The sequence below is a fragment of the Falco rusticolus genome, chromosome 7, assembly GCF_015220075.1.
Source record: "Falco rusticolus isolate bFalRus1 chromosome 7, bFalRus1.pri, whole genome shotgun sequence".
NCBI lineage: Eukaryota > Metazoa > Chordata > Aves > Falconiformes > Falconidae > Falco > Falco rusticolus.
Window position 1 is genome coordinate 59,805,879 of NC_051193.1, and position 23,289 is coordinate 59,829,167.

At 40.5% G+C, this 23,289-nt stretch overlaps 1 protein-coding gene across 4 annotated transcripts in view; it reads right to left on the reverse strand.

Moving 5' to 3' along the window:
• Window positions 1–18,066: 18,066 nt before the first annotated feature.
• HEATR5A (HEAT repeat containing 5A) overlaps window positions 18,067–23,289 on the reverse strand; it is a 78,171-nt gene continuing 72,948 nt past the window's right edge. For all 4 annotated transcript variants that reach the window (XM_037396150.1, XM_037396148.1, XM_037396149.1 and 1 more), the window contains 4 exons: window positions 22,762–22,986; window positions 21,695–21,849; window positions 20,029–20,242; window positions 18,067–19,752 (listed from right to left, as the gene is read on the reverse strand). In XM_037396150.1, the coding sequence (XP_037252047.1) occupies window positions 19,451–19,752; window positions 20,029–20,242; window positions 21,695–21,849; window positions 22,762–22,986 (896 nt within the window). In that variant the 3' untranslated portion in view covers window positions 18,067–19,450. The remainder of the gene's footprint in view (window positions 19,753–20,028; window positions 20,243–21,694; window positions 21,850–22,761; window positions 22,987–23,289) is intronic.

Below are 23,289 nucleotides of genomic sequence, written 5' to 3' on the forward strand. Positions count from 1 at the left end.
GGAAGGGAGCCGCGCCGCCGCCTGGCGGGGAGGAGCTGGCGCGGCCGAGCGGCCGCTGGGGGCGCTGCGGGAGCGGAGCAGCCGCCTCCCTCCCCCACGCCGCGGGCCCGCCTCGCCACAGCGGGGGAGGCCGCCGGGCCCGCGCCTCCGCGGAGCTGCCGCCGCCGCCACCCGGCCTGCAGCTGCGGCGCGGCCCGGGCCCGGCGGCCTCCCGGGGCGAGGGGAGCCCGGCGGCCTCCCGGGCGCACTGTGCTCGCCCCGGCACAGCTCGCCCGCTCTGAGGGGTGCTTCGGACCCGGCTCCCCCGGCCCGGCGCCAGCCCTGGCAGCGGGGTCCCGGGGACCCCCCGGCCGCCCTCAGACGGCCGCGGCGGGGCCTGGGCCTGCCTGGGTGCCCGCCGGCCAGCGCCTTGGCTGGCCTTTCCCTGGCTGCGCGGGGATTTTTGTTTTTATGGTTACCGGTCATTTTGTTCCATGCCGTGTTCTGGTTATCTACTGCGTTCTAGTATACGGGGAGGGGGTCTCACACCTTGCAGGCCCCGCTTTTTGGCCCACCAGCGGCACCCCCGCTGAAGGGGCTGTGGTGAACGGATTTAAATGTTGCAGTCATGGGCCTTTCAGAGCAGATGTAACTTGCCCTTGTAGTGAATTTGAGATGCTGCAGCTCTGCTGTGTGCCCGAGTACGCATGTCGCCAGCTGCTGTGCCTATGATCACAAAAAAAACCCCAAATTGCTATAAATTTAGATCCAAGGGTTAAAAGGACTTAATAGCAAACTACTATAATTTAAAATGAAGGACTAAAAGCAAAGGATCTTCAAAATAATTTCCTTCTCTGTAGGGTGACACGCATTTTTCTAAGGAATTTAAGCTTATTAATGTAAGTACAGTAAATAAGATTATTGTACATTTGAATGTCACTCCTACCTACCTCATAGATGTTTCCTGTAATTAGAAGGCTAACACCACACACTGAACAAAAAGGCAATGGTACTCATGCTTGGTTAAAACTTACTGAATGCAGAAATTTTTATTGTTTGATGTTGTAGTAACACATCTAGAAAGTGCTGTCTTTACTGCTTCAGTTTCTTTCAGAATACAGGGACAGCAGTTCCTTTGTTTCTGATTCCTAAGGCAGCTTAGCCTTTCTGTCTTACCGTATTATGTCTCTCTTCACTGCCACTCATTCCAGCCCTGCCAGGATTTACGTGTGTATCCTTTGCCTATGCTTGTCCTTCAGAGGTCAGCAAGACTTCTTATATGCTTAAAGATAAGGACATGAGGCAGTAGGATGACTGAGTCTGCAGTCTTTAAATTTAGAAGCTTGATCTTTCACTTTCACTGTTGCAGAAGCAGCAGCAGAATTAGGCCAAATTTATGAGAACCGCATCTCCTAAGTGGCCTTGCTCCTGTTGCACAATGCTAGAACAGTTTCCTTTGCTTTTTATCGTGGAGAGAAGTTTCACTTAAAGCCACTTTATGGATTTCTTGTGGAGACCAAAAATAAATGCTAATTTTCAATTGTAGAGTCCAAAAACTTTGAAATCAAACAAATGTTTCACTCTTTTTCACATAGGCTGCAATTTCTGAATCATGGTTATCAAAATACAGATAGATTAAGGTACAAAGTTGAAAGTTTAAATATTGTACATGTAAAGATACAAATCATAGATTTTAAATACTGTTAAGGAGTGCAACACTTAAAAATACTGCACGTAGCTTTCAGTGCTGTACATGTTCATGTCTAAATGAATAAACATAAATGCTTCCATGTCCTGTTGCATTAATTGCCCAATTTGATACAGCTTTTTTTTATATTAAAAGAAGTGTATCAAGTAATGTATTACAGTTTTAGTCATGAATCAGGATTTTTTTTTCATTGTGATACATTTGTAGTATTTAAGTGTTCCTCAGTGATTTTTGTTCCTCATTATAAGCTTTCTTCTCCCCAGAATGAATCTGAAAAAGAAGAAATGATTTGCTGACTAGATAATCTCTGCTTTATATATGCTTACAATAAATATGTTCACAGTCTGATTAATACTTTTTCCACTTCATGTGCTGACTGGACATTCAAATTATTTCTGACAATTGTCAGAGAGTACCCCAGTGTGATATATCACAGCTATTGACACCCCTGAAGTTACTGTCTCAGACTCCCTTTGTGTACAGGACTGATACAGGCTGGTAGTACCTCTTCAAAAGTGACTGCTCTCTAACATTTAGTAAGAAGGAAATCACTAGCAAATTAAAGAGTACAGGCAGCAGATAAGAAAGGTGTAAGAACTGCATGAATCATTTATGCAGAATTATTTGCTTTCACTTGAATTTTCACACAAAGTTTTGTTCAGACCCCCAAATTCCCAGCCTGTGGCTCTCATGGGGTTAGTGCTAGGCCTAAGCATACGGTGGAAGAAGCACTTTGCATGGGTTAGTGCAGCCAGAAGGGGAAGGCCAGTAATGCCATATACTGAAATGACAAGTAATAGAGCTTGACTGCCAGTTGCTTTGAAGAAAATCATTCTGAGCATCACATGAAACTTGCAAAACCACCTACGGTTCCCCATACTTGTACAATGTACATATTATGCATTCAGTTAGAAAATTATCTAAATTCTAGCACCAGCTGACACACACTTCATGTATGACCTTGGCCTAATCCCTTAATCACTGCGTTTCCTCCTTTATAAAAAAAAACAATATAGTAATGCTGGAGTCAGAAATGTCTTCGCATTTGTGGAACTGTGAGTTGCTGAGTCATGTTACTACATTAAGTCTTAAATAATACTATAAACCAGAATTCCTCTTTATGACTACACTTGAGCAGATCACACATGTAGGTGACTGAGGATGCTTTTGGAAATTAGGTCACATAAGGTCAACATAGATTGACCCTTGTAGAGCATGACAGTGACCGATGACCAGCATTTTTGCTGCGTATTTAGCTGGAAATTAAATCTTGTTTTTAAAAGAGAAAACATCAGTACAATTACAGGCATAGTATTATATCAGGAACACATGAGCCACAGAGAAATGTGCCGTGGGGGGTAGCAAGGGGCAGGGGTTGGAGGGCTGTGGATGCAGAGAGCTTCTGAGGCATGTTATAAAGGAAACCCCACTTGAGACAGCTACTTGGTAAGAAGACACTGCAGGTGTTCTCAAGAGGATTTGATTTTGTCTAGAATTCTGCAGAATCTTCTTGGGATGGAAAAAAAAACCCAAATTTTTTTTTGCTTATAGCTCAAAGAAAAATCACATTTAGTACTGCTTTTATATGATATTCAGGCTGGTGTTTTCTGTATGGTTTTACCTGGTATCAGAAAGAAAAATCTGTTGGGGTACTTTTGGTGTCACGGTGTGATAGTAAGGATTGTAAACTTCAGATACGAATGATTGAGCTTTCGTTACAGCAAATACAAACTAGCCAAAAATCAAACTTAAATACACCTACAATTAAAACAAAACAAGAAGTCTCAGATTACACTGTATATTTTTAATTGATACGGAAGCTAGAACCTAGTATGATTGATATTTGTCTTAGCAATACTGCCCACATCTGTACACATGCCAAGTCGTGTACAAATACATTCCAAAAATATCACTCCTCTGGAGTAAATAGATCAGAGGGTGACATATGCAGGCCCTGAATACCTCCACAAATTTAATTGAGTGGTTTATGCTAAAGGCCAGTGCTGTGCCCAGCCAAATAAACCAGGATATTTACGGATTATTTATTCATTTGCTTTAACACTTTTTTCTCTGCCACCCACACAATACTGTAGTAGAAAACACTGAAAGTTCCTACTCCTCCAGAAACAAAATATGAATAATTTCATACACGTTTCATTTTTTTGATATTGTACTTGTAAAGAAAAAGTAAGTGTTGACTACACATTTCAAAGCAAGGAGGTCAGATATTACAGAAAGTTCCTTGCTGTTTTAGGCAAGGTTTAGTTTTACAGACTTTGGCTATTTAAACTTGTTCTTAAGCATATCATTATAAATAGTTTCTTCAAGAAAACCTTTTTTGTTTTCATGCATAAAATGCAGTTGGTAAAAGCTTTTTTTATTTAAATCCTCCTATGTTATCATGGTCTCTTCTTAGCCACTTCACTGTTGCACAAGCCTGGAGAGCACAAACACAGTGTCAGTGCCTTGACCCTGGGTTTTGCAGCCCTGGCAGTCGCCAAACAGTTCTGTGCCCACTGTGCAGCGCGGCATGTTTGCAATGCACGGCCTTACGCAACCTGCTGTGGCAGGCACTGTGTGAGAGGTTGCCTCTTGCCGAGTCCGAGTGTTGCAATGACACATGTTGATGTGGTGAGCGCATGACTTACGATGACGTGATAAATGTGTGAGTGACATGCAGGTGGCCTGTGTTTGTGGAGGTACAGGGCTGAGTCATTGCTCTTGTTAGGCTCCTCCTCAGCAGAGCGTCAGCTTCCCGGAAGGTTCTTATCCTCAGAGCTGAGTGAAAGAACGTGAACATGAGCAGAGGAGCATGATTTTCAGAAAACTGTAAATACTCCAGAATTTCTTCTTTCTGAAATTATTGTTCATCACCATATACATTATAGTGCTTCTTCCTAAGTAAACTCACCTATGTGGTTTGTTTTCTTTTCTTTTCTTTTCTTTTCTTTTCTTTTCTTTTCTTTTCTTTTCCTTTCTTTTTGAACGATAAGTTTACTTTTTTGGTGTTCCAGGCTAGGGAATGAGAAGTGGGTAAACTTTATATCACTTAACTCCTTTTACCTCAGTTTACCTTCAGCTATATCACTTACTTGGACTTAAAATAGAAAATAACCTGCCCTCCCTCATGTCCCTTCCACCTCCGATTGCCAAAGGGAATTGGGCAGAAATTGGGGAACGGTTACCAATTTCAGGCTGTTAGCTGTACCCCATCCACCAGTAACACAGGCAACGGCAATAAATCTCAATCCAAGACAAGTGCAAGGACAGATCAGTGACTCAGGGCGCAGTATTCCTTTCTGTTTTTAATGGCACGGACTAGGTCATAACTTTCTGAATCAGAAGATTTGGGATTTGTTCCTCCTTCTGGTTTTACTCCTTGTTATGGGAGTAAAACACATGTAATCCTAGCAAGCACCTGATGTGGCTCCCTACATTTTGGTGCAGTATTATAAATGAATTTAAATGATCTGCGCTGATGAGAAGACTTACAATAAGAAGACAGTGTCTTCATCACCAAATGAGTCTATATTCTGGGGCTAAAGAAAGCCCAGCTACTTAGAGTTTTATTGGAAAGAGTAATTTTTACAGCGTTAAAAGCTTACTAATGCCTTTTACTATTCTTGTAATGAAATTATGCCCTGTTCACCGTTGTTGAATGTCTTGACATGCAAAAAGAAGAAACAGTCTCAAGCTCCTAAAACCTGAATTTCTGGATTAGTTGCTAGCTGGAAAGAGCTATATCCTTCACTGAAAACTGGGAAAAACCCACCAACAGAATATTATGGTGGAACATGGCAAAATTAAAGGCCAATGCTGTCCTAGGGCACATGAGACAGACAACAAAAAATTGTATCGTTTACTAATGAAACAGGAAAACTTTCTTGCCCCACTGATGGCTCTTAGGGAAAATGGGAAAGCACTGTACTTCACTATTGGTTTGTTCAATCAGGAAGATAATCTGTGCTCTTTGCAAGCTTGATTAAGCTTTGGACTGGGTGGTTTGTGGGAAACGTGCCACTCAAATCCTTGTCAGAAGTCATGAAATTACTTTTTTTAGAGTTGCAGTAGTGAGATGAAACCAGGTTTCTGCAGATCCTCAAGTCTATATTTCTGCAAGGGAAGAATACACATTCCTTAAGGAATATATTACAAGTAGTAAACTGTGTACCTGATTTTCTTTTAGTTAGTTCTTAACAATAAATGAAGATCACATTGTGCATGTATTGGGGTTTTTCCTTCACTGTAACATTTGGACTTATTCCCAGGCTGCAAACTGTATTAAATAGAACTGGCTGAAAATGGGAAAATGGTTTTGCAAAGAGAGATGAAGGACTTTTTGTTTTGACAAGATTGATTTTCATTCTTTGCCCATTGCTAGTGAATGCAGCAAACAATGCTGGGGGGATTCCTCCTGTCTTCTTAGCTTTACTTTTCCTTTTTTCAAAAAAAAAACCTTCAAGTTTTTTTGAACTTCCATAACAGAAGTATTTTAAAAAGAGCAAAAATAACCCCCAAAGCTGAGAGCTCTGAAATTCATTCTGTTATGTTGGATGTAAGAAAAAGGATGAGAAACACAATCCTTCCCAGGACATTAAAAACAAATTAATACATTCCTGTTTAGAAAATATCTTAGAAGAAACAGGTTTCGAGTTAAAAACTTGTATGTCTCAAATATTGGATTAAGCAGCACCTCTGGCAGAAGAAAAAAAGCGGATATACAGCAATGAAGACTCAAAGCATTACCCTTGCTCACTACATTTCAAATTGTGTCCCAGGCCAATTACAGAAAATCTTTTTAATCTGTTAGTAGGGAGCTTTGTGGCAGAGCTGCATGTTTGCAGGAGAATAAGTAGCCATGGGAGAAAATGAGTATAAATACAAAATTATTAGCCTAAGAGCTTTCAGTTAACTAACATAACCATAAGCAAAATTATACTTTCTTCTTAAGGCATATAAGGTATGGTTATTGACCTATTTTTGAAAGTTTCACCACCTGTGTTTTAACTCTGTAGAAGTTCAGAGAGCCACACGATGGGTGAGTGAGTAGCACAGGATAAATGATTCATACCCATTTTTCTTGTTGTAACCTACGTTTTGCCTTTTGGACATGCATTGACTTATGCTGTAAGATGGGATTTCCGTGAACAGGTCCCAGATTACTCCAGCTACTGCGCGAGATTCTGTATTTCAGTTCTTGTATACTTGGTATCAATACCTGACAAAATGAGGCTAGCTGTACAGTAATGATCTAATCCCAGCCCAGGCTGCTGTGGCTGGGCTTTTAATATCGGTGTCCTGTTTGCATTGACTCGTAGTTGTATATGGTAAGACACCAGCAGTAGTTTGTTATGCAAGCATGTTGTACATGTTTTTACTATCAGTTGTGTTATAGGGTTATATTTTTACACCGTAAAACATCAGCTCATAGGGGTTTTGCTGTCTGTATAAATGTCTGTGTAAACACTGATCTGAGTGGACACAGGTAACTTATTAATGTGACTAAGTATTGTGTGCCTGAGCCTGCATCAAAGCAAGAATGTACTCTACCCAGTTTTTTCACACAGTGCCAGCCTTAAAATCAGGAGGCCAAATTATCTTTGTGAAGAAATGCCGTTCTGCTGAAGTCAATAGGGCCTCACTAGTCTGGGCCAGCGTGCAGTTTGGCTCAAACACTAACGCCTGTTGTAAGAGTTTAGCTGAATGGAGTCTCCAGGAATATGAAGTTTTGTATGGGATTCTTAGCAGCCTTGACATTTTAAGGTCAGACCCAGACACTGAAGCACTTGAACTAGACATTTTGTTTCTAATCTATTTCCAACAAAAGATTAATCCACCAGAGTCCATGTCATACAATAACTCTTGAATCAATAACACAGTTCCCTGGTATAGAATTAAGCTCAACAGATCCAGTGGCAGATCTCATCTGTTCATTTAAGGAGCAGCACGTTGCAAAGGGTACAAGTCGTTTAAAGAGTACAAAGAGCTGACAGTGCATTTGTAGACTTTCTGCTTGTATTTCAGTGAGAAGCATTGTGATTGCCTCTTTCAAGCCAGTTTTTAGGGAATGTCAGAGTTATTTTGATAGAGAAATGTTACCTGCTTAGAATGTGTTCTCATAGTAAGTGGTATGCTGGATTGATGATGTCAGCAGTTATTGTTGGTGGAAATACTTGTCTACGTCATTTTTGCAATGTCATTTCATGTAAATTATGTTTGTATGTAATTACAGCTCCTTGACTACAACAATTAGTCCATGTCCCAGTCCCTGCTCTGATGAGAGAAGGAATAGCCTGCGGCTGCTGAATCTTATGTTAGTGATTCCCAAGTATTTCATAGTGGAGGATCAGTGTCATTGGTAGGAATTTTTAATACTGAAATATTGAAAGGCTCCAACTGAGATTCAGGCACACATGTGTGATAAGACACCTCCACCCCAGAGTTTACAGCAAACAGAAAATTCAAAGACTACAGAGCAGATCAGAGAGTAACGTAGTCCATACTGATAAGCTGCTTAACTCTGAAGTCCCACACCCCCATTTCTACACGTTAGTGGTCTCCAAGCTGTACTGAGCTAATGCTTTTTTTCCTTATGCAAAGAAAGCCAAGAAGTTCTTTGTCAAGAGAAGCATCTGCACTCCATATGGATTGTGCCTGTAAACTAGCCTGCATCTCCTGGCCCAGGGGTAACCACTGAGACAAGGAAAAGACACCCAGAGGAAAGGATTCTGTCCCAGCACTGAAAAGAAAGGGAGCACAGCTGGAAGGGAGCTGCCCTTCCCAGCATCACACCAGCTCAGAGCTTCTTTCCCTATTGGGAAACCTAGATAACAAATCAAAGCCAGAATCCAGTCCTGTCTCACAGGCAGGGCTGGTACCTCTGCATAGTAAGACGGGCCAACATTTAGCGTTGCTAGCAATTCAATGGGAAAGTACTAAGCAATGCTTTGAGAAAAACAGCTGATTACTGGCCACAGAAGTCATATGCAAATATACTTGCAAGTTATCTCAAGCACGTAAGCTCAGAAGGAAGAGTTAAGACAGAGCTTTAGAGGTAAACTCTGCCCTCCATCACAATATTGTGCCCCACCAATGTACGAAATTCAAGATGAAATCAGTAGGTGTTTGTGCATGTAGCTGTGGGCAGAAATCAGCCCAAAAGCACATTTGAAAGTCAGAGACTTCCTCCCGTGGTGCTAGGCAAGAAAGATGAGACTTCTGTGTTCAGGGTCAGGCACCTAATGTGTACTTTAGCAAGAACTATGCTGTAGCAACAGGATATCCTGTTTTAAATAATAAAGATGATGAAAGACTTCAAGATTGTAGCCCCATCTGCTCTTCTTCTTTACCTTGATTAACAGTTATGGTAGGCAAGAAGATCCTAAGACTGATACCCTGATGTCTCCTAAAACAGTTACAAGAGGCAAGTATCAAAACATTCTTAGCTGTAAAGTAGTACACAACTCTGTCTCTCCTATAAGCTGAATGTCTGACTCGTTACTGTTTTCCAGTGCTAACCCATAGCTCCTGTAGGATAATTTGCTCTGACACAGCAGTTTTAGACACCCCATATGGCTGCTTTAGTTATGCAGCAGAATTTGGAATATAAGGAGTCTGTGTAGTTATCAAATCTAATCTGTAAATCACAGCTATTGTAGGGACATTCCAAAACAACAGAATTTGAAAATGCCATCACCATTGCCATGCATCGGCATTCATCTCTTTTAATGAAAAGGTAGCTCATTAGAATTGTACCATGAGGTACATTCCACATTTATCTTAAAAAAAAAAATATAAAAAATGGCACCCTAGGTTAGTATGATATTAATATAGCTGAATTCTATATAAGGTGGTGCTGACTCTTGTTAACTTTGGGTTTGTTTCATTCCCCACCCCCTTCTGTAGCAAATTTAAGCAGCTTTTTGCAACTTTTTGCACAGTGCTGGTGCATACCGACACTTCCTGGTTTAGCTCAGTGATGCTTGATGTTTTATGCTGCTAGAGTAAGAAGCACTAATCACAGATGAGGTCTGAAAGCAAACCTAATAATTAATATTAAAAGCAATTCTGTCAGTATGAGTTGTGATTTATAACAACATAGAACAGCAGACTAAAATCATGCAAAACTTGATAGATCTTGGACTGCTGATCTTGCAATATGTAGTTGCGTTAGAGAAGGACATTGAGGATTCTCGTCTGGTGGCTCTAGACATTGATAAGACTGGCAAATGAATTTAAATGTTTGATTTAATTTTATTAGTAGAAATTATGTAAATAAAAATGATCCTTCCAGTGTCACTTCACAGTGCTGCTGCTGGGTTTCCTTTCAGGTAAGCCTCTGCCAGTAGAGCCATTGGGCACAGCCACTCTTAAGACCAATCCTGACTGATAAAATGTCGTTTTTCCTCTGGCCTTTTCCTGTCAGGAGCGGAGCGTGTCTGGGACGGCAGCAACACCTACCCCACTACTCCCTTGCCAGAGCTTCCCATTCCCTTCGCTCGTACCCGACACCACTAACATCAGCTCTCTCTGTGGGGCAGTTTTCATGGGAGTTTAAAGGATTTTTAAGGAAACACATTTTTGCCTCTGCAGTGCCTTAAATAGCTCTTCTCCAAAATTATGACTTACAGGGAGAAAATAGTTCGTTGGGTTTTCCATCCTTCAAACATACCTCTCCCGCATCGTCCTTCAAATGACAGGCACATCCCACATGGAAACTTCTTTTATTAAGATCAAGCAGAACTGAGGGGAGGAAGCCAGGAGCACAGAGTACCCCCCCCCACCTCACAGGCATCTGAACCCAAGGACGGGTTTTCCTCTGCCACAACCCCACAGGCTGCTGCTTCCCCTCCTCTCCCAGCAGGACGATCGCTCGGTGGGTCTGTGCGGTACCTTCGGGCCCGGGCGGGCTGTGTCTACCTGGTAGGCTACTGCAAACACTTCTCCAAAAAAACTAAGCCATTGAATACCAATGATATAACATTTCTGAAAATTAGCCCCCTCGACTACTTTTTTTTTTCTTCCCAGAAACCATGCCGTGTCTGAGTCCCTTTTGCAGTAAGTTCAGAATTTTCCTTTGCAGTCTGTCCAATCTCTTCTCCTCCCTTTCTCCCATTTCCACTCCAGACTAAGGCTTACACGCAAAGTAACTGTCAATTCCAGCAAATTCTAGTATTTTAAATGGAGGTTTGGCTACCAAAATGTTCAGATGTAATTTAAATCACGCTGAAGTGTTGCTCAGGGTGTCGCTTTCAGAGCCATTGGGTCAGAGTGCCCTTCGGGGGATAAGCTGCTGCTCAGCCTCATGGCAGCCTTCAGGTCAGACCAGATGTCTGAAGCGAGCAGTAAGTGGTGGACCTGAATGAGGAAAAATAATAACACATTTTTGTCTGCTTCAACACTTCAACCACTTCCACAAACTTCAGCTTGAAAACCAAAGAATATCAGTGACCTGAGTAAACGTAAGAAGATAAAGGTGGTCTCATTCCCACCCCATCATGGAACTGTCCCATCTGTCTCTTTGATTCTAATCTCTCCTGAACAAGGAGTAGTGTGATTTTAGACCAAAAAAAACCCCAGGAAAAAACCTTCCCTACACTTCCCTTATGTAAACACTTTACCATATAGTGATAAACAGTCAAATTTCTCAAACTGACAAGGAACGTCAAATTGTTATTAATTTTTTGGAGGTTTCCAGTGACCCTTTTGTTTTCAGAATGCTGTCGTCTTTGTTGCAATGTTAATTACTGAGAACTTGTTCACCAGCGCTAGTGATCTGGTGATTAGGAGTCATCAGTGACTGAATTGTAGTTCAGCTAAGTAATGGGATAAACTTGGATTTATAAATGGGAAAAGTTTAAAAGCTCAACGGCTTCATAATTATCATTCTGCAGTGGAACGACTCTGTTATCAAGGTCAATTGATCAGCATTGGTGTAGCTGTGAATGGATTCAGGGGCTTTGATTTCTAGAGCATTTGCTAAGGAGCAACTGTTAGGACGAGCAACTGTTAGGACTTCTTGGATAGCCTGTGCAACAAATATCTTTGCATGACAGTAACTGGCGAGGCCTGCCTATATGTCTATATAGGTGGATAAAGCGGGCACTTTGCGAGCAATTAGACCTTCTCTCAGGTGGGGCTGGGATGGGGGGACAAGCGATGGCACAGCGATGTTCATCTCAGCAGGATGTTTTCTCTGGCACCTCCATGATTCGTCTCCATTTTCCCTCTCCCCCCAAAAGGGTGACAAACATGCTCCTTTGTGCCTTGGAAAATCAGTTCCCTCCTCAGGCCCTGCTGCGTGCAGACTGTGCTATCAGCAGCTTCCATTTCTTCAGAACCGGGGAGCAAGAACAAGTTCTAATTAAAGGCTGAGGCATTTAACCTCTCTTCCCTGCCCTGAAGGAACGAAGCTGTTGCCAGCAATTACAGGCAGCTGGCAGTTCCCTGGATCCCAGTAAGCAGGAACCAGTAAGCAGCTCCGGTGCCATGTACCTGCTCCGGGAAAGCGGTGGTGACAGACACCTCCCGCCTCCTCCATGTTCCTTCTGGCCTCTGAATGGTCTTCAGTTCCAAAGGCTGCTGGCCAGTTCAGGTCAAAATCCTCACCTAAGAACAGTGGTGAAAAATTTGCGATTCAAGTAATGCCTTATAAGTTATTTCAGAATCTTTTAATGAAAAAATACCAAGTGTGTCCGTACGGATACTGTAACCAACGCTGAAAAGGCGAGGGGAGCTGGGGTATGCGCCCGCTGTTGCGGCTAGCGAGTTACTTCACTTCAAACTTGTCTTCCTACTTTGCATAGTATTTAATCTTTGCGTGTGTGTGTAACCAACAGTGCTTTCTGATGCACTTTCTGTCACGACGGTGACTGTTTTCGTGGTTTACTTAGAGACCATATAGAATGTGATCCAGTCGTGGCCGCTTTGCATATTTTGTTAACGGGTACAGATTCCCAGTACTGCATGCAAGCAACCTTGTATTACTTTTCATAGTAATGTCATTAACTTGTCTCATCCTTTGCTGCTAGTACAAAGTATTTTGCTTTGATTTACATGGATGGTTGGCAGTTTCTTTTTTCCCTGATGATAAATAATGGGCAAAACAAAACAGAACGAGCAAAGCTAATGTATCATAAAACTGTGTGAGCTTTACAAATCAGAGTAGTTTAATTTGTAAAATTTTATAGGATTTCAGTCAACCATTAAGCTATGATATCTCACACAGGCCATTTTGAAGCAATAAATCAATCAGTAACTGATTTAACTATTATTTTTCCTTCCTTCTTTTACTACCCATGCCCATGCCTCTTGTTCTGCTTCCCCCTTCCTTCCTCTCTGTCCTGTTCTAACCCTTCAGCATTTGTTTGCTTTGAAAAATAATCTCTCAAGAATAGCTATGCTTCCTCTGCAGCCTTTGTATTTGCTCCTTCGCTGCTGCTTTTTCCCTCCGGCCTGCCCCATCTTCACAGCCATCTCCCTTGCTTCGCTGTCTGGGGCATATTGCCCTCCAGCACTTGCCCCCAGCAGTCACTCAGCAAGTCGTGGCTGGGTGTTGGCTTCCTGAACGTTAAGGAACACAACCAAAAAGATCTCTAACAGTGGGTTGCACTTAGTTCTGGGATATTAGCATGAATGGGAACTGGATTTTAAATACTTGCTTATCTGCCTCAGTTCTTGCACTTACTAGAAAAACACAGATACAAAAAAAAAAAAAAAAAAAAAAAAAAAAGGTTTAGCTGTTTTGGAGGCATCCTGTGTTGTCCAGGTACAGCTTCACAAACCTGGAGTCAGGAGAGAATCTCTGACAGTTAATATATTCATTACCTCCTGAAGGAGAAAATTACAGCACTGAAATGTATTCCTGTAGTTCGTGCCCAGCCCAAGCCAGTGCAGAATACAGTTTCAGCTGCGGACCACCAGCTGTGCAGTTGACCCCCGCAAGAGGCATGGCCGGCTGGAACAGCCAGCTTCCACGCAGCAGCGAGTACTTCATGAGCTGCTATGTCCCCTCTCGTTAACATACCAAAGTCACTGGCAGGTTTTGGTAAATTACACAGAATGAGTAAAGTTCTCTTGTAACTACACAAAGGTGATCTGTCATAAGCAGAGGTGTTGCAGCCACGGTGGTCACTTCAGGCTTGACAAACAGGTAAGTCCCTGCTCCCTCTTCCCTTTTCCTGCAGTAGTCGTCTCATCTTCCCAACCTGCTTCCATGGTCTCAGCACCCTGTAGCCAGTACATCCGACAGCCTTTCCTCTTCTGCCATTGCCAGAAAAGCTCCCGGAGTCTTTATGAATGACCGCGGCTTATCCTAAACCCTTGCAGTACATGGCTCTGAACATTGCTGCAAGTGCACAGCGCTGAGCAGGACACTGTGTGGATAGATCTGTGTGCAATGGCGGGCTGCAGCACCTGCTGCTCTGGAGGACATCAAGGAGAGACATACTTTCCTCATGGCACAGACCAATGTGAAGAACAGCTCGCTTCCAGGTATCCTTTGGATTTATCCACAAAGTCTAGTTGCATTTGACTATGAACAGCCTCAGCATGGACCCAGGCCACTGGCAGCTACTGAGCAACACGCATACACCCAGCCTGGTGATCCTCAGCAGTGGTAGCCACATGGTCCAGGACAGGTGCCTGTGTGAGCAGGTACCTCAAGAAACCTACCCGTAAGGTAGGAAATTGCCCACTTGGAAAAGAAGGTGTTCACTCACAGCTTCCCTGGGTTCGGCTGCCCTCAGCCAGAGAAAACCTCTTTGGTAGTTCACACCATGCCCACCTGGCTGTCTTTCCTCCCTGTAGCTACAGGGTAGGGGTACGGACTTTGCTGCACCCACAAGACTATGTGGGAAAACCAGGACAGAAGGCTGCAAGCCTTTAAGCCCCAGAGTCCGCACATATCTACATTTACTGCATGGTTTAGAGGGTGCCCAGAACTCCAGACGCGTTGTGGCTCCACCTCAAGACCGCTCGTTCTTGAGTACTTCTCTCCAGCTAGCTCAAGAATTCTCATCTTACCAAAGTAAATTATTCACAGATTTGTTGGCCTCAGAAGGCAACGAGGAGGAATACGGGCTAAAAAAAGCCTGTCTACCCTCCCCCCCTCCCCCGACCACATTACTGCATCTCTTGACTCCCTGATAGCTACACATGAGGTTGCACTGTGCCTCAGATCAGAGGTAAAAAACCATTTACTCGGCTTGTCTCTTCTATTACCCCTCCTCATCCCATCCTTGCTCATTTAATAAATACAGCTGATGAAGCATTGCAAAAGAAAACCTGATTTTTTCCTATAGGCAAATTCTTTTATTCCTCTAACTGAATTTCAGGTAAATTCGGTGGCAACAGCTTGAACCAGTTATCCTTGTATCTGTGTTTCCTGCAGAACATGCAGACATCTGCGACAGTTTTTCCTTGGTGTTTGCCATGAACCTTACAAGAGAGAAGATGAGGTTAAGAGCATTTGCTTTCATAATGATAGGTTGTATATTCAAATTGCATAATATTTCTATTTTTAGATACAAATCAAAATTGTTTCCAGAATCCTTGAGGCCTGTACTTCCACTGAAAATGTGTCTCATACAAAACCACCTCCTTTTTTTGCAGAAAACGATACTGAGAACTGAGGCACTAAGCAGAAAAAAACATGCTTGCAAAATTACCATAACTGAATTCTTACCCAGAGAAGGTTATAATAAAAAAAAAAAAAAAACCCCAAACCAAGCCCACTAGAAGAAACAGGGAATCTCAGCAATTCCATATTACATTTCATTGGCAGTGAGATAATCAACATAAATTTCAATATATGAATATTAACATCGGTTTTAAAAAATCCAATTTGAAGCTCGACAATTGCAATCCATAAACTTGTAGCTTAGAATAAGATTTCACCAATCTTTGCCATTACTAAATTTAGCTTCTTACCAGCAACTTTTAGAAACAGACTTTCCTCATCTGCAAACTTCTTTATATACATAAACAATACATTTTTCTTCCACTAACTAGACAAATTGGCACACACCCTGATAGGCGTGCTGAGAGCAGCTCTGTTGTGGTGGGTGCTCACCCTCCCAGCTGGTTTTCTCCTGCAAGTGCCGCCATACGGCAGCTGGAGTGCAAGCACACGGGAAGGGGATTTCATCCCACATTCCACCTTCTAGATTCTGATTCTATACTTCATGTGACTGGGATTGTGGAAGTGGGGATAGGATCACAGAGCAAAATTGGTATTTGGCTGCCGAGTGAGTGAATTTGGGTTAAAAAGCCTGCTTTTACTTTGACTTGTTTCTCAGACAAAATCTTCAGCTCCACTTTCGCTATATTTAGATGTCACTTCCCCTTTCGTTATTGTATGTCATAAATCATTTATTCTCCAGAGAATCCAGATTTCAATTTTTTTTTTCCCCCTAAAATGTTAAATCTACTGTCGTGGTTTAACCCGAGCTGGCGACTAAGCCCCACGCAGCTGCTTGCTCACTCCCCCCACAGTGGGATGGGGAGAGGATCGGAAAAGTAAAAGTGAGAGAAGTCATGGGTTGAGATAAAGACAGTTTAATGGGTAAAGCAAAATCCATGCAGACAAGGCAAAGCAAAGCAGGGAATTCATTCATTCACCACTTCCCACCGGCGGGCAGGTGCTCAGCCATCCCCAGGAGAGCCGGGGCTCCAGCACACCTAACAGTTACTTGGGAAGACAAACGCCATCACTCTGAATGTCCCACCTTCCTTCTTCTTCCCCCACTTATATATACTCAGCATGACGCCATACGGTATGGAATATCCCTTTGGCTAGTTCAGGTAGCTGTCCCGGCTGTGTCACCTCCCAGTTTCCAGTGCCCCTCCAGCCTTCTTGCTGGCAAGGCCTGAGGAACCCAGAAATCCTGGGTTTACTACAAACATCACCCAGCAACAACTAGAAACATCGGTGACCTATCAACACCGTTCTCACATTAGAGCCAAAACACAGCACTGCACCAGCTGCTAAGAAGAAAATTAACTCTGTCCCAGCTGAAACCAGCTGAAGAAGTTTATAACTCGACATATGTTTGGCTAAACATAAGAGCCTGAATGCCAAGCAATGCCTAAAACAGGAGAGTGGAATTAAAACCAAAACTGCTCTGTGGAAAAATGAAATCTATGCAAGTTCCTTGAAAATAAACAATACTGCATCAAAGACATCTGGTATCTAAAAAAAAATTCTTTTTATAACAAGTTTGTATCTGTAAGGTTCATTTATAAAAACTTAAATGATAGGGTTATTCACCTGATCTAACTTGCTGTTTTAAGTGTACATAATAAAGCAGAACTCTGAGCACTGGTATTTTTACTACATCAACAAATTCGTTATCTGGATAAATTAAGCTCGCATTTATGTCCTAATTTACAGAAGACATTAATAATTAGCAATGGTTATCCTTATTGAATCATTTTGCTTCTGCATTTAGAATACACAGATATGCTAAAAATGGCCCTTTTCCACACATGGATACAAAACTTGACCAAGAAATGTCAAATCCCATAATTATGCACTTCTCAGTGACTCAGTTGTGAGCCACCACAATGAGACCCTCCAAGAAATCTAGGACTAAGCTCTTCTAAACAACTGTAATTTTTTGCTTTTAACAGCTTTACTTGGTGCTCCTACAACTTGAGCATGCTTCTTAAAAGTTGTTGAGCAAAGTAGGATTTAATCAGATTGTATTATCAACATTAAAAAATGTTAGTGAAAAAAAGGTTATGCTGTTCTTATACGTTACAGAAAATGAAAAAAATCATGACATACAGCTGTTGTAGCAACTTTCTCAGCAATAATTTGGCCACTTCAATAGTAAACATGACATGAGTTTAATTTAAAAGTTTCAAGTCCCGTAAGAATTACGATGATTTCCCAGAAGCAGCCTTGGGGCTGGGGAGAGAAAGAAAAAAAAAAATACACCCAGTAAACTCTGAAGGGAAAAATAATGAGATAAGAAATTATTAATGAGATACAGATGAGCAACTGCCAAATTCAATGTAACTCCCTTTCAACACAGCCAAAGACTACAGATTTGACTGCAACATAGAGGCGGAACAAAGAATTCCTGGTTCTTCAGGGAAAGATGGAAACCATCTGAACCACCGTCCCACAGTTTGCACGTTTCAGCACTTGGCACGAACAGGTATTTACGCACACACGGTCTATCCCCCTGGTTCCACTTACCCACTGTGCTGTACCGAACAAAGGAAGACCTGCAATGTCAACTCACAGACCACAGTGCATCCAGCCCCAACATTTCTTATTAGTTTCCTCGTGGCAGCATGCAAACATTTTCTTTCTGTTACAGAAGTCCTTGGAGCCCCTCTGCTATTGGGCAAAATGACTACTAAGACAAATCTTAAGTGAAGAAAATTAGCTTTATTTATGTAAATTAGAAAAATGAATTGTTAGAACTTTGGTCAAATGGTTAATTCTGTACAATTTACAATTATATTTATATACAAAACTTATAATAAAATACAGTACATCACACTTTTCCTGAGTCACAGTGTGTTTCTCAGTTCTGTAAATTTTTTATTTCCTTCTTTCTTTTAAAGTAATTAGATATAAGAAGGAAATACTATCCTCAGTTTGACAGTGTTTGGTTTAGATAATACTGGTATTAAGAAAGGAGTCAATACACTGTATGTAGAAAATACTTTATAGCCATTGCAATTCCGATAAGTTATTTTTCTATATTAAAATATGCTCCTTGATAAAAACGTTAATTAAATACTCCTTAGTATGAGTTTGTTGCACTTTATTTGACACAAGACAAGCTGACTTCAAATATGTCCATCTCTCATTGCAGAGAAACAAAAATTTAGGTGAGTTACATGTATATATAACCGATCATTTAAAGATCAGGAAACACACATCCAGATAGAGCAGATGTCTGAATCGAGGCACAGTATTTTAAAATTGCTGTCCTATCCTGGACAAGATACGTAAGCTCCAATTGCCTGGCTAGCCTAATACAAAATTAACACAAGTATACAACCTGGAAAGTGAGACTATGTCAAGCAGCAGGGCACCAAGCCTGCAAATACTTACGTAGGGTAACAGTCCCACTGTGTAAAGCACTACGGAGTCCTCAGCGAAGAAGCGCTGCAGAGCTGTATTCAACAGCATTTCTTAAATCTCAGCCAGCTTGAGGAATTATTAGGATTAAAGCTATCGATATTACCTTTATTGAGGTGAATTTTTTGAGATCAGTGATAACCTGTTGTAAGGTGTACAAGGATATTTAATCTGTTTACTTAATGACGCAGTGTGTTAAATAAGTAATTAAGATAGATTACAAACTGCAAGTAAATTTATGACCCAGTTAAATCCATAAAACCAATCAGGGTAATTTATTTTTGACAAACATTGATTTAAAACAAAATTAGTTTTACTTAATGGCCAAGTGTGGGCTGCTCCTAAATATACGTATGCTAAAGTTCACTATATATTTTTTTAATATAGTCATTTGCATCTCTGGCATTTTAGTCCAAAATAATCCAAAAATACAGATTAGGTGACCTCTGATAGATTTATTCATAGTGTTTAGAGGTGGTTAAGAAGTTTTACGCTAACAGAAAGTTATGTAGAGATTTGCTTTCTCTTAAAAACTTTCCGTAATACTTCAGCGCAAACTGAAATACATGAGATCAACTCATAGTGATCCTACTCTGAATGGAAACTAAAAGGGACATTTTTACCGTTGGTATCAAAAGTGCATAAAATGACAATATAAGACTTTAAAGAAAATTGGTCTTTAGCTGAATGCTTGAACTTTTCCCAGGATTCTTTGCATGTTTAGCAGTCTTCACTTTCATGCTTTCTTGATTGCCTTTTACAGCTGACTCAAGCCTGGCTTTCATAGTGGGAGAGGAAGCCATTAGTTTTTTAAAAACTGATGAGTACTGTGGACCAATCTGCATCAGATTTTGCAAAGCAAACTCATGTAGATTTTTTGCCGAGTTTGTAGCAGAAACCAGAGCATTTTCATCCAAAAGAAAGGAAATCAGGAGGGGAAGAAGGCAGGCCACCAAATGAGCACCTATAAACATTGAGAACACAACTTAAACACACACTTTTGAAAAAAACCTTCAAATTCTAACCAGAACTACTCTCAGAGTTAGCATTTAACACAAACTGTAAAGCTGCAGATGTTATTTGAACTGTATGGTAGAAAGAACCAACATTCTTGTTAGCAATTTTGTTAGCAATTAATGTTCAGAACTGGATTCCTAGTGGTCACTTTGTTTTAATTTGTTACTTATGGCAACTTTCAGCGTGTCTAATGCTTTGAATACTAGTAATGGAAGTAACTTACGGTGCTTTTCCTCAGCAGTGGCTGTAAGAGCTGTAATCACCTTTATTCCTTCCTGAATGACCTGAAGTTCAGCAGCATTTTCAGGTTTTGCTTTTTCTGTTTCCTGCAGTTTTCTCACAATGGATGGTGCTAAAGAATGAATATAAGGATATGACACAGTTTTGTTTGGAAGCTGAAAGATGGAGTGCAGCAGCTGGTAGCACTTATACTGTACCTAAAGGGAAAAATCAAATTTGCAGTTACAAAGTGTAATACTTAAAAATACATGTCAGAGTGTTTTAAAACTCACAGCTTGTCAGATAAAAGGGGAATATTTAGGGAGGAGGAAAAACGTGCCTCAGCCTGAAAATTCATCAGGTTGCAGGCTGCTAATGCATAATACATTACAGGCGCATTATAACTTGTAATCAAATTATTAAGAGAAACTAGATCATGCTCCCTGTTTCTTTCCACTGAGTCCTACATCTTCCTACAGTTTTGACTTAAGGAAAAAATATTATTTTTGTGAAGACTATGTCCTAGCACTGTTTTGAAAATATACTATTTTTTGCAAAAACACATCTGACTGGAAAGAGGTACTTAAAACGTAAGCACTACCTCTGTCAAACTGTAGGCACAATTTTAAAAAGTCTCAAATGGCACAGTAGCTTGCATGTCACTGGAAGTCAACAGGACTGGAACTGTCAAGTTCCTACATAATTTCTGAAAGCCTCAGATGCCTAAAAACTTTGATAAAATTTTCAAATACATACTACCACTTTACTGGGCATCCCCAGTTTCCTATCAGTGGAAACCGATGTTTATAATACTAGAGATGTATTAATATATTAAAAAAAAAATATACAGCTTTCTTACAGCTGTAATTCTTACAGCTATTTTTCAAGTAAAGGTAACTGTTTAATTTTTTGTTACTACATGAATGTGCACACAGAAGATGCAAGAAAACCAGTTTACAGTGAATCCTCCCAATCAAACATGAAATCTAATGCATATTATTTTCTGAACTGGACTTTCAGTGTGAGGAAGTCCCAGCTCTTGGAAAAGCCATTTGTATTTGCAATGATAATAAATACAATTGTTTTTTTCCAGAAACATTGGTTTTTTACACGAAGAATAGTAACATATGAACTGTGGTACTACAATCTAAATCAACCATGTAAAAATATTTACACTAGGTCAGAAAAAAGCATTAATCTAGTTCAATATGCTGCCTCCAGCAGTGGCCAGGAGCTGATGCCTATGGGACAGTAAAAGTTAGGTAAAGGTACTTGCCCCAGCTCCCAAAGACCCACAGCTGAGGAATTTCCTGTGCAAAAGATAGTCGTTGTATACTGAAGATAAAATGAACAAATAAAATTAAACAGGTGCCTGAAAAACTACATAACTGTACCATGTACTTATTCAGTGTTTATAGCTCTGAGTCTGATGCAATAAAAAAAATAAATCATAGGAATACAGAATTGCATACAGAATAAAAAAATGATAAAATGCAGTGCTGGACATGTTCTTGCTAACTTGCTCAAACTATTTTTTAAAATACAACAGATATAATCAAGACAGAATTAACTGGAACCAACACACGGGGCAAGTGAAACAACTGAACAGAAAATAAGCTAAAATTAATTTAATATGATACTGATATTCTTATAACTTCACCAGTACTTACAAGAGGATCTTTTGAGTCAAGCGTTATTTTAAACTTCTCAATACAACGCTTTTGAAGGCACTCTATGGTAGTAACTTCTGGACTGGCAGACATAACAAATACTGTAATAGCAGTAAGCAGACTAACTTCATCCCGTTCTTGGAGAAGCCCATCTACTATCAATAAAGTAATCAGTCTGTTAGATTTGCATTAAAAAGTAATTCTATAAATTTAAGTGTTACAAAGAGGTAAAATAGAAATAGCAACATCTAAGTTTCTGTAGGGATGTCTTTTTTCAAATACATGACATACTCTGATGCACTGATATGGACTTCTACTGTAACAAAAGCCAAGGCCAAAACGGCAATTCAGGGGTGGCTATATGCATATTTAGAAGTAACAGCATACTCCTATTCCATTGTTCCTCTGTATAAAATACAAGGAATATCTTTGAAGAGCTGGTATGACATATTAAGCTACAACCTATTTTAAGAATAATATAAAACTTGCATTAAGAACATATATTCTTTTGCTATAACTTAAAAAAACCCAGCACTATAAACAGAAGTTCCAACAACAAATAAAAACTTAAGAGATTAAACATAAAGAATGATAAAAATACTACAGACTTGGGAAGCTGAAGAAGCAGCACATAGAAAACTAAGACAAAAATATTTTTTCTTGAACGACTGCTTTAATACCCTTTGCTTCAGTACAAACACTAATTCTTTGTGGAGAACCTGCATGCAGCACAGCTGTCTTTTATGCTCAACTGTACACTGAAACCGTAACTCCTGTTTATTCCATCCTACCATGTCCCTACATTGTGGCACTACCTAATACAGGGGTAAGGCTGCAAACCCACATTTACACCGTTAACAGATGGTGACTTCACATAACTGTAGGGACAAAACTGCACTATAGTTTCAACAGTACTTGGTAGCCAACTCATTTTCCTGTGACTAAGATCTCGTAATCTTTTTTAAAGATATGCATGAATTTAATTTAAATGAAACCAAACAACCTTTCACTCAAACATTTGTTTTGTTTTGTTTTTGTAAACACACAAACACAGAATTCATCCTTACTTTGATCCCAACAGTCAAGCACTGTGACCAAAGCACTCCGCAGAAGATCAGTCCAAGCAGTCCGACTCTTCTCTGCTCGAGCCATTGGAGAAGACAAGAGTCCTTTAAGTGCTTGTAGAGATGCAGCAACTGTCAAAGGTAACCGCCCATCTTGCAATTTCACAGCAGTTTCTTTAAGTACTCCAATAATTAAGTACAAGATAGTAGGAAGAACTGAAATACTTCCTGTAAAACAAAGCAAATCAATTTCACAGAAGTTAAAAAAAAAATCAGGTACCTTTTACATTTTTAAAAAAACCCTGAAGCCGTTTTCTTGGATTATCTTTTTTTACTTATTTATCATCTACCATAATCACATATGTGAATGAAGGCACTGGTAATTTGAAGAAAGATTTGAAATATCAAGTGACTTGCTATAGCAAAAATGGAGTCAGACTGCTTAAGTGAAGTTTTCCCCTCTTAAATTAGCATTGTATATCTATTCCTTGATGATTTTATTATATGAAGTGAGGAATTATGTCATGTTCA